This window comes from Fistularia commersonii, chromosome 34, assembly GCF_037954325.1.
Source record: "Fistularia commersonii isolate RoL2024-O1a breed Wild chromosome 34, RoL_Fcom_v1.0, whole genome shotgun sequence".
Taxonomy (NCBI): Eukaryota; Metazoa; Chordata; class Actinopteri; order Syngnathiformes; family Fistulariidae; genus Fistularia; species Fistularia commersonii.
In genome coordinates this window covers 9,839,773-9,851,919 of record NC_141317.1, presented here as the reverse complement: position 1 = coordinate 9,851,919, position 12,147 = coordinate 9,839,773, and the positions used below count along the sequence as shown (strand labels likewise).

Genomic DNA, 12,147 nt, shown 5'->3' with positions numbered 1-12,147 from the left:
ACACTTTGTATAAACAAGTGTGTTGCTTCTGAAATTCACAAAGTATTACAGAGAAAATTAAATTTTATTTATGTAATGAACCCATTTTGAGCTTTGGGCTTTCAGAGCGTGTAGCGGAGCCTTGACCTGAATTTTAAAAATAAATCAGGAAAAAAATCTCTGTCAGTAAACAATAAAAAATAATTGTTTGCAAAATATCTTCATAAATATTTATTTTACCTGGTTTATGGGACTTCTGCTCCTGAACTTCTGCGCACAGCATCTGCACATCGGGACTTTACCGCCTTCCGCGAGTGTGACGTTATTTTGAGCGGCGGAAAATAATAAATGTAATTCATCTAATATTTCAAGATCACAATAATCTTCCAACTTAAAACTAAAAGTTAAAAAAAAAGGAATTAACACAAATGAAATACACTTCAATTAAATATTTATAACTTATTTTCCCGAGCCACTCGGAGCCGCGGCGTAAAGATGAGCGGCGGGTTGCCGACCCCTGGATTAGGGTCTCCACTGAACCTCCTGCATGTGGGAGGAACTTGGAGAACCTTGAGGAACCTCAAGCAGACATGGGGGAGAACATGAAGACTCCACTCCAGCGGGGACGGACACCCGGGACCTTCCCGCGGCCAGTTAGAAGCGCTAACAAGCTTTGCAGCCTGGAGGTTTAGGAGTTCAAACGTGACTATTCTTGATAAGCTCTGCTTCATTCTGTCAGAGAAGGTTCAAATGTGTCTCCACTCTGAATGCTGGGGAGCTTTTCAAAACTAACAGTCTTTCCTGTGCGCTTTTATGTAACCTCTTATATAACCTTATATACCGAAGAGAAGATTTATGGACGTAATGAGAGAGAATATGAAGGTAGTTTGTGTGAGGGAACAGGGTTGGATGGAGATGGTTGATGCTGAAGGGAAAAGCCCAAAGGAGAAGAAGATACAACCTTATATAAACTTCCTCTTCTATATACTGATGTTTTTCATGCCTTTAAATCCACTTCATTTTCTCACCTGCCATCGTCAGGTCTTACTGACTGGTCTTTGCAATAAACTGCACAGAAAACACTGCTGCTGATTCGCACCGATTCAATTCAAATAACACACACTGGTTCATTTCAGGTTATCTTTGCGCAGATTGTACCTCTGTGCACGTTATGATTTATAGTTTAATGTTTGTACAGTGTTTGCTTTATTTTCAATGCGCACTCTATGACTTATTTTGTTCATCTCATGTCGCTGTGGGATTGTGAGAAACATCTTCTGGATTCCTCTGTATGTCTAGTACAGGTAGAGGAATTGCCAATAAAGCTGACTTTGGTTTACGGATATTTCCTTGTGAAGGGAGGCTTTGTGGTTACGTGGAGCTTCTTGTTCTTCTCCTTTGAGCTTTTCCCTTCAGGGGTCTCCACAGCGAATCAACCTTCTCCATCTAACCCTATACTCTGGATCCTCCTCTCTCATACCAACTACAATTCCAGCATCCGTCTACCAATATCTCCACTCTCCCTCCTCTGTCCATGATCCAATCATCTCTGACCTTCTCTCCAGAACATCTACCATGTATCGTCCCTCTGATGGACTCGTTCCTGATCCTCTCCATCCTGGTCGCTCCCAAAGAGAACCTCAGCATCTTCATCTTCCAGACCTCCAGCTCTGCTTCCTGTCATTTGGTCATTGTCAAGTGTTTGTAGATCATCTCACCACCGTCTCCTCCACCTTTCCTTTCCTTCTGGCTGATGTTCTTCTATCTCACTTTTCTCCACCCATTCCAACCTGCTTGAACTTTTTTCTTCACTTCTCCACACTCTCCTACACTCTGGACTGTCAACTCTTAGTACTTGAATTCCTCCATCTTCTTGCTCTCCACTCCCTGTATCCTGACCATTCCACACGAGTTCCTCTCATTCACACACATATATTCTGTCTTGCTGTGACGCACCTTCATTCCTCTCCTTTTCCAGAGCATACCTCCACCTCTCTAGATGTTCCTCCCTGCTCTCATTACATATCACACTATCATCTGCAAACATCATGGTCCATGGAGATTCCTGTCTAACCTCATCTGTCAGCCTGACCGTCATCATTGCGAACAAGGAGGAGTTCAGAGCTGATCCCTGATGGAGTCCCACCTCCACTTTGAACTTGTCTGTTAAACCTACGGGACACCTCACCACTGTCTTACAGCGAGCATACATGTCCTGCACCAGTCTAACATAGTTCTTTCCCACAACAGACTTCGCACAAGATATTCAGCTTTAATCCTCGGTTGCAGGACGCAACCCTACCTGCTCCCCCAGGACCCTGCAGGTCACTCGGACACCTCACCACTGTCTCACAGCGGGCATACATGTTCTGTACCAGTCTAACATAGTCCTTTCCCACAACAGACTTCGCACAAGATATTCGGCGACAAATCCTGGGTTGCAGGACGCGACCCTACCTGCTCCCCAAGGACCCTGCAGGTCACTCGAACACCTCACCACTGTCTCACAGCGAGCATACATGTCCTGCACCAGTCTAACATACCCTGGTAGTTCTTTCCCACAACAGACTTCACACAAGATATTCAGCTTTAATCCTCGGTTGCAGGACGCAACCCTACCTGCTCCCCCAGGACCCTGCAGGTCACTCGGACACCTCACCACTGTCTCACAGCGAGCATACATGTCCTGCACCAGTCTAAAATAGTCCTTTCCCACAACAGACTTCGCACAAGATATTCGGCGACAAATCCTCGGTTGCAGGACGCGACCCTACCTGCTCCCCAAGGACCCTGCAGGTCACTCGAACACCTCACCACTGTCTCACAGCGAGCATACATGTCCTGCACCAGTCTAACATACCCTGGTAGTTCTTTCCCACAACAGACTTCACACAAGATATTCAGCTTTAATCCTCGGTTGCAGGACGCAACCCTACCTGCTCCCCCAGGACCCTGCAGGTCACTCGGACACCTCACCACTGTCTCACAGCGAGCATACATGTCCTGCACCAGTCTAACATAGTCCTTTCCCACAACAGACTTCGCACAAGATATTCGGCGACAAATCCTCGGTTGCAGGACGCGACCCTACCTGCTCCCCAAGGACCCTGCAGGTCACTCGAACACCTCACCACTGTCTCACAGCGAGCATACATGTCCTGCACCAGTCTAACATACCCTGGTAGTTCTTTCCCACAACAGACTTCACACAAGATATTCAGCGATAAATTGTCGGTTGCAGGACGCGACCCTACCTGCTCCCCCAGGACCCTGCAGGTCACTCGGACCCGGTGCCGGTTATGGTTGTGTGCCGGAGAGCTCGTCGGGGTCAGGCTCGCGGCGGCCTCGTTTTCCACGCTGAAGTCGTGGAAGAACTTGGAGGGCTCCAAGACCCAAGGCCGGGGCCCGCCTTCGAACAGCATGTCTTTGGAGGATCCCAGGGTCACCACGGCCTCGGTCACAGGGTCCACGGCCTGCGAAACCACATCGTTCGACAGTTTGCGAATGTATTCACCAACGCAGAAATCATAGCCCGGCCCCGCAAAACCCGACGAGACCTCAAACAAGCGCAATCTTTAAGCCTAATGACTTGTCTTTCACACGTTCATCACATCGCCGCCGAAACTGCGCGGCTGAGGGGTTTCACTGCAGAGCAGCAGGCGAGCCCAGATGCAGAACGCGAATTATATAACAGCCGCGGATGCGATGCTCGGTACCGAGCACCAACCAGAGAGGGGAATATTCCGACAACCCATTGATCAGGGCCGTTGCGTTGTTTTCGCGTTGTTCGTGAGGTTGTTTCCTCGGGAGCTAATGCCTCTCACCCCGTTTGATGTCAGTTTGATGAATAAAGGAAATAACAAAAGGCTTCAGATTAGCAGCGCTGCAGGGCGGCGGGCCCAGAGCGCTCCAGAGACGGCGGAGCGTCGAACGCGCAACTCGAGACGGAGCGAAGCAATTACGCGGGCGTCAACTCCAAAAAAGCTCCCGGAGACGATATCCCGCACCCACTTTGAGGGGAAGGTAGGCGGCGATGGTGATCTTGGCGCTGAGGTGGAAGCTGGCGTGCACGTAGCTGACGGAGAGCGCGGTGTAGCCGGGGACGGCGGCCCTGGCTCGAACTCCGCTGCAGCGATCCTGGCCCGGACCCAGCTTCCCTGCATCCAAAGAAGGACGGATCAGATAAATAAAACCCACCACAGCTATGCGGGATCCTCGATCTGCTCCGCGCAACGCGGGGAAATGATTTGTCCCGGCTCGATTCTTTTTATTCATCCGGCAGTATTTCCAGTGTAAATCCATGGATCCGGCAAACGGAGGACGTTTTTAAAGAGATGAATATGGTAATGATAATGTCCAGGCCGTAAAGGATGAGGACGGGCACCGGGCCCGTGCCGCTGATCAATCAAGACAATTTATACGCACGCTATTGATTATGCATGTCCTGTTCCGGCCGATGACATTAATTATTTTCACAATTCAAATCCGGCGCATGAATCGACTGAAACGCCCCTTCTTTCCCTTTTTTTCTGGGGAAAAAAACAGGGGAAGAAAAATGACCGTCACGATTTGAGTTTAATTCTTTGTTTTTTTTTACATTTTTTTTTTATTGCGGCTTCTGAATTAGCACGGCGGCGGCGGCGGAAACGGCGACACTAACCCTCCAGCTGCTCAAAGACGCCAGGGCTTTCCTCCTCCACCTGCACGTCGAAGTTGGAGCAGTCGCTCAGCATGACGCGCCGATCTTCGTCCCCCTCCAGCAGGCCGAAGATCCGCAGGGGCAGGTCCAGCACCGAGCCCACCCGGGCCTCCACGCGGCACGGAGCGAAGTCCATCGCCACCGGCTCCACCACGAACACCTGGAGGAACGAGTCGCACAAGGAGGAGGCGGCTGAAGATGTACATGAAGATGGGAGAATTAAGGTGAGGTAGAATTTACGGATTTCGCCACGGGGGAAATTCTATCCTCACGGCAGCAATACAGGGAGGAACACTGTTCATAAAAGAAATAAAGGATATAAACCAGGGGTGGGCAATTATTTTGGCCGGCGGGCCGCATTTCTTCTTTAATTTTTATGCACGGGCCAAATAGGTATCATGTAAATTGAACACAATGAAATATATATATATATATATATATATATATATATATATATATATATAAATTCAAATTAATTTAAATATTTAATTTAAATAAATACTTAAATTTCAATACATATATACGTATATATGTATTATACATATTATAGAGGTATATGTATTCTACATACTATATATATATATATAATTTGAATAAATGTAAATATTTAATTTAAATAAATATTTATATTGCCATACATATATATATCAATTATATCTATATTATACATATTATACAGAGGTATATGTATTATACATAGACATAAATATATACATATATATATGTATATATATAGCAATTTAAATACTTATTTTTTATGGCATTTTATTTCAACTTTTAAGTCATTAATGATCATATAAACGTACTGACATCATTTTATATGTAATCATCCATATGAAGTTAAACAAAGGGGAAAAAAAAAGGAGTTTCTAAAATTCTATATTGATTGACTTTAGAATACTTATTACGTAAAAAATACTTATTAATGTTTTCAAAAAAAGTCGTTTGGCAGGCCAGATAAAAAAAGCAAAGCGGGACGGATAAAATGCCCATGTCTGATCTTGACACAAATAAACTAAGAATAAACTAAGAGGCTCATTGTGTCTTCAGATTGATGCGTGTCATTACGTGCGCTTCAGCTCGCCGTGCACACCGGAATCACACCAATATCCTGTGCAAGACTTTCTCTATTTTTTAATATTGTTCATTCCATCTCCACTGTCTGCAGAGTCAATTTGCACTGTCTTGTCGGATTTTATCTTGCATACATCAGCGTACTAATGCAGCTAACAGTGCGCGCCGAAAGGAGACGCTCTCTAATCCGGTTGTGCGTTCGCTATAATGACAATAAAGGCCGTTCTCATCTTCCTATCTTGTATCGCTCGCGGTGCTGACGTGCATTTGGTTTACATAAGAAACATCCCGGCTTTGAGCGGTCAGACGGTCTCTTTCTCCGCGGAGGACCAGCGAGGCTGACTTTCTGGACGAGATGTTACTGCAACAAACCCAAACTGTTCACTTTCCCGAGTTTAAGACTGAAACCGGCAGATGGAGGTGGAGATGGTGCAAACTTCTTGTTGTCCATGAGCTCCCTTCAGGGTCCACAGCCAATCGGACGGCTCCATCTAACTTCCTGTCCTCCTTCCCTCCATCCATGGACCTCCTCTCTGCTCTTTCTCCAGACCTCCTGCCTGGCAGCTCCAACCTCAGCATCCTTCTCCATCCCTCCTCTGTCCACATCCAAACCATCTCAGTCTGACTTGTATCTCCACAACATCTACCAACTTCCTGATCTTCTCTGATCTTCTTCTTCTGGTGTCACCTAGGTCTCTCGTTCTGGTCGGATCTCTTTCCTCCACCCGTTCCAACCCGCTTCTCCACCCTCTCTGCAGCTGTGGTCTGCTGACCCTCTGCACTTGAAGCTCCTCCACCTTCTTCATCTCCCCTCAGGTCCGTCTCATGCAAACCGGTGGTCGTCCGCTGCTGACAGAAGATTCACCACCTCGTGGATTCATCTGATGTTTGCAATCGCAGCTGAGATGATGAATACCCAGAGGAAGTTGACTTCAAGTGTGTGTGTGTGCGTGTGTGTGTGAGATAAAGTAGGAGCGGTCAAACGTGGTGCGAACCATCTGGATCAGGAAACTCCTCATCTCCGGAGAAGGTCTGCTCCTTCTTCCACCTCGGCGTTCATCTGCTCACCTTCATCTGGCCGAAGTGCAGCGGGTTGCGCAGGTCGTGGGCGTAGATGACGCTGACGCCGACGTCGCCGACCGTGGTCATCACCCCTTTCACCGTGACGGCGGCCACGGCCGCGTTGGCCGACGACCAGCTGAAATTCCCGCTCCCGCCCGTCGCCTGCGAAAACCAAAAAAGGGACACCGCGTTCAGAGGTCAGCCAGAAGATTCTGGAAAACGACTTCGGAAAACACTTGTGAGAGGTTAGTGACGACTTTCCGCTTTTCCCGCGGGGAATAATTACCTTTATGGTGTACTGATAAGCGTCGACCTTGGGTTGCCATGGAAACGTGAGAATGGCGGGACTCAGAAGGATGGGGTTGTAGATCTCCACGTCTTGTTCATTGTGGACCGGGCTGGCCAGGTCACGGAGTTCACCGCCCTGGAGAGAGAGAGAGGCCGCAGGAGACGTTCGCGCCTTTTCTCCGACAAGGAGGCGGCGTAGGAACGAAACGGGAACGAAACGGGAACGAAACGGGAGCGACCTGGTCTACCACGGCTCGGAGGGCGGCCTCGATCAAGGCCTGGCCTTCCTTCAGCGCCCTGACGTGGTGGTACGACCCGTTCAGAGAAGACGCCAGGATGTTGAAGTACTCCGGCGGGAAGCCGGCGTCGATGCGGACGTTCTGTTTCGACAAATGACAATCGATTATTAAAAAGGGCCAAAAAGATCCCCTCTGGTGTCACAGTCTGCTCCCTGCCTGCAAAACCCAGAGCAGAAGAGCAACCTTCATCTAAATCCTCATTTCCCAGCAATCATGCAAACCTCTCTTCGCTACGTTACGGCAACACCCACAAACAGCTGAGTGGCATCAATGCCGTTCATGATTTATTTCTTATTTACATGTAGCGTGAGCGTACCTGCAATGTGCACAACTTTGTAGAGTAATTATATATATAAAAAAACAATCACACACACATGTAAATAAAAAACATGAGTGTGTGTGTATACATACATACATACATACATACATACATATATATATATATATATATATATATACACACATACAATTTATATATATCTACATTTATACTCACTATATATGTATATATACATATATAGGATATGTATATATACATGTTTGTGTATATATATATACACACACACACATGTATATACATGCTCAGATAAATACATGTACACACATACATATATCATTTTCAGTTTCCTTATTTTTTAATTGTATGCATATATATATATATATATATATATATATATATATACACACACACACTATATATCTATAAATATACACACACATGTATATATGCATAGGATAGGATATATAGGATATGTACATATACATGTTTATATCTATGTATACACAGACACGTATATACATGTACACACACATACATACATACGTATATATACATATATACGTGTATATCAAAAGGACATAAGGAAACAGAAAATTATGTGTGTATATATATATATATATGCATATACATATATTACACACACACGTATATATACATATATACGTGTATATATATGCATATATATACGCATATATACGTGTAAATATACACACACACATTTATTTACATATACACACACACATATATATATATATATATGTTAATGTATAATTTTCTTCTAATTTTCTTGATGTTCAGAATGTTGATGCTGATACCCCACGTATCCCCCAAGGTTTTCTGATTCAGATACTGAAAGCACGTGTGAGCTCAGGAGTCGCGGATCCTCGTCGACCCGTTTTAGACGCAAAACAAATTCAGCGGGCGGCTCGCTCACGTCGGAGAGATGGATTTTGTTCCCGGATTTGTCGAACACTTCGATCCAGATGTCGTACTCCCTGCCGGCCTCCAGGACCCAGCTGTCTCCTGGATGAATTTTGAAGCCTGAAGATTTAAAAATAAAACGAATGCAATGTGTAAATATATTTATACAAAATGAAAAGACAGCTGTCATACAGGGTGAGACGTGTTTGTGACAAACCTAGATATCCAGGTTCTACGACGTACAGGGTGCTGTTGGGGAGGCGGGACATCCCTTGCATTTGGAGACCCAGACAGACGGAGCTAAGGAAGGTGAAGCCGGGAACTGTTCAAACATGTTTTAAACTTTTTGTTAAAATCTTCTTCTCTTGGCAGCTAGACTTAAATTTCTTCACTTGAAGACGTGTTTCAGGCCTCATCCCAGAGGCTTCTTCAGTTCCAATGGCCTTGGGGGAGTTTGTGAAAAGAACTGCCAGGTTCTTGGGCGGGTCCAGGTTATGGTGGCTTCTTGTGAAAATGGAAGAATTCTGCAGAAACGAGGTGTAAGGAGTATTGCTATGCTAATGCTAATTGTTATGGGTGGGTTGTTATGCCAAATCATTAACATAACCATCTCCCTTACATCTTGTTTAGGGGGGTTGTTATGCTAATGTAATTGTTATGGGAGGTTTGTTATGCTAATGCCCTAGCATAGCAACCTCCCTTTCACCTAGTTGGGGGGGGGGGGTTGTTATGCTAATGCTAATTGTTATTTGAGGGTTGTTTCGGTAGTTCATTAACATAACCAAGTCCCTTATACCTAGTTTGGGGGGGTTGTTATGCTAATGCTAATTGTTATGTAAGGGTTGTTTTGCTAATTCATTAACATAACCAACCCCTTTACACCTAGTTTGGGGGGTTATTATGCTAATGCTAATTGTTATGGGAGGGTTGTTATGCTTCCAATTAGACAACAAGCCACCAATATAATATTCAGAAACTCCCCACAAGCTATTACAACAAAAGAATTCTCTCTGATGAGGCCTGAAACTTCTTCAAATGAAGAAATTCAAGTCCAGTTGCTACAAAATGAAGATTTCGACAAGAATTCACCACAACCTGGATGACTGAGAACCTTCACAGACATGTTTTAAACTTTCCCCTCCTCTACTGTTGCTGCTCTCATTCGATTTGAACGTCACAGCTTGAGAAATTCAAATCTAAAGAAGTCTTGTGGCGAAGTCTGTCTTTGCCCTACTGACGAAGTTGGACATTCGCAGACGGAGTCTGAAACGCGCAGTCAGGAACACGTCTCGGGCAGCTGAACGAGCAGGTGAATGGTTGAGGAAGCATGGTAGCTAAAGAAAGATAGTTAGCTTATGGATCAGCAGTGTTGCATGGGGGGGTTCAAGCCATCTTGAGGTATCATGGAAAAACGATGATGGAAGGTGACCACTGGGAAAACCCCAATAATTAGCTTCAGGCTGCTGTTGGCTAATGGAGGTAAGTGGTGTCTGATTGGTGGGGTGGTAGCCTGCTGCTAGCCGGCTTCATGTTGGGCTTCTAGATGCCTTTTTACCTGCGATTTTGGGACAAGCGGTTATGAATGAATGAATTTTAATCATGTTACGAAATTAATCGTCTACATTTCTCACCCGAACAGATTAAATCACCTCATATTTTTCTACGATTCCCATTACTATGCATCCGCTGTGACGCTGAAAGATATCCCGTCTCCCGCTTTGCTCCTTAAGAACTTCAGATTCACCTGAATCAGCACCTTCAATCCACCTCCGCCGATGAAATATAACCATGAATAAAAGTCGCAATAAAAAGGTGAACTATATTTATGTACGGAGAAGTAAAGCTGAGGTAGCGGCAAAACGTCTGCGACCATAAACCCCCCCTACGGAAGGATACTCTTGTAATCCAGCACCACGTTGACGTGTCCCAGCTGGTCCGCCGTGACGGTGGAGGTGCTCGGGTCCAGCCGGGCCACGGCTCCTTCCGGGTCTCCGTCCGGGCCGACGGCGCTGTTCTGCAGATGCAGCTCGTACTGGTCGCAAGGCATGGAGAGCTCTGGACGAGCGACAAACGAACCGGATTGAGGCGGCGAGCGCAAAGAGGGCCGAAGGTCGGGTCGGAGTAAAAAAAGCGCACCTGTTATTGTTCCCTGACGGATCTTCAGCACTCGGTAGCGGATGGAGGTCCCCGCTAGCAGGTAGACGTCGTGCGCGGGACTCAGCAGGATGTTCTCCAGAATCAGCAGACGCACCTCGGCGGCGCCCACATCCTGTGGTGCACCATACAAGATAAGCTTTAGCGTTGATTTCTTTACGCGCGCTGGACATACAGAGGAATCTAGGAGACGCTTCTCACAATCCCACGGCGAAAAGAGTTAACAAATGACAGAGTGCAAATTATTTTTCGGACTATAAATTGCAGTTTTTTTCATAGTTTCCCAGGGGTGTGACTTATACTCTGGAGCGACTTATGTGTGAAATAATTGAGCTCTCTTGCTCTGATTTGTGTGTGTGTGTGTGTGTGTCTTTAATATAACAGCAATCGTCACACACACACACACACACCAGCCAATCAAAATTCAGCAGGGGCGGGTCATAGCAGAAGTGCGTTGTGAAAAAAGAAGCTTCAAGTGACTTCTGTACCTGTGAAAATTGATCATTTCAACATTCACGGTAATTCATAAAAACAACTGAGAAGGGCTGAACAAAAATGGCACCAAAAAGAAAATGATATTCTGCAGGTTACAAGACGGAAATAGTGAAATATGCAGCAGAGAGAAAGTTTGAAGTTAGTGAGAAACTTGTAAGGGACTGGTGAAAACAGTAATATGTTACGTTAGCATAGCAGGCACTTCCTCAGTTGGTTGTTTATGCGTCATATAGGCTAAACTAGGCTATACTCATTCAGCCTGTTGTTCTCTATTCTATTTTTATTTTAAATTGCCTTTCAAGATGAAATGTCTTTTCTTGGTGTTGGATTTTTTCAAATAGATTTCCCCCCAAAAATGCGACTTATACCCCAATGCGACTTCTATATGTTATTTTCGTTTTTTATTATGCATTTTTGTCTGGTGAGACTTATAATCCGGAGCGACCTATAGTCCGAAAAATACGGTAGCATGTTTCCCTGCACAATTAATCCTTATTTTGCCGTCCAAAAAACAATAAATAATTAGCATTTCCAGCTTGTGATGTAATTTCCAGATTATAGGGCGCACCTGAATATAAGCCGCACCAGATAAAAATAACTAAATAAATCTATGCGTACATTTATAGGCTGCTCTGGTCTATAAACTGCAGGTGTCCATGTTGTAACATAAGATATGTACACAACTTAATTAAATGCATAACTGTAACATCCACAAATACGAACTGCAAATGTTGTTTTTCAAACAGTGTCTGTAAAACGGCCGACGAAAAAGATGAATAATAAATAACACGAGGACAAGACCATCCATGCTTCCATTTTCTAACCCCGTTTTTTCCGACTCCAGCTGTTCGCTATCATGGTCTTCCTCTTTTCGGTGTCGGAATTGATCGGCCTCA

The 12,147-nt window shown here is 45.2% G+C and overlaps 1 protein-coding gene across 1 annotated transcript in view; it reads right to left on the bottom strand.

Moving 5' to 3' along the window:
- Positions 1-12,147, bottom strand: part of nup210 (nucleoporin 210) — a 40,839-nt gene that overhangs the window by 22,459 nt on the left and 6,233 nt on the right. The window contains exons 6-15 of the mRNA XM_086142030.1: positions 10,739-10,871; positions 10,499-10,657; positions 8,820-8,888; positions 8,616-8,722; positions 7,342-7,482; positions 7,101-7,238; positions 6,821-6,976; positions 4,640-4,838; positions 3,991-4,136; positions 3,234-3,452 (exon numbers count right to left, since the gene is read on the bottom strand). Of these exons, the coding sequence (XP_085998156.1) occupies positions 3,234-3,452; positions 3,991-4,136; positions 4,640-4,838; positions 6,821-6,976; positions 7,101-7,238; positions 7,342-7,482; positions 8,616-8,722; positions 8,820-8,888; positions 10,499-10,657; positions 10,739-10,871 (1,467 nt within the window). The remainder of the gene's footprint in view (positions 1-3,233; positions 3,453-3,990; positions 4,137-4,639; positions 4,839-6,820; positions 6,977-7,100; positions 7,239-7,341; positions 7,483-8,615; positions 8,723-8,819; positions 8,889-10,498; positions 10,658-10,738; positions 10,872-12,147) is intronic.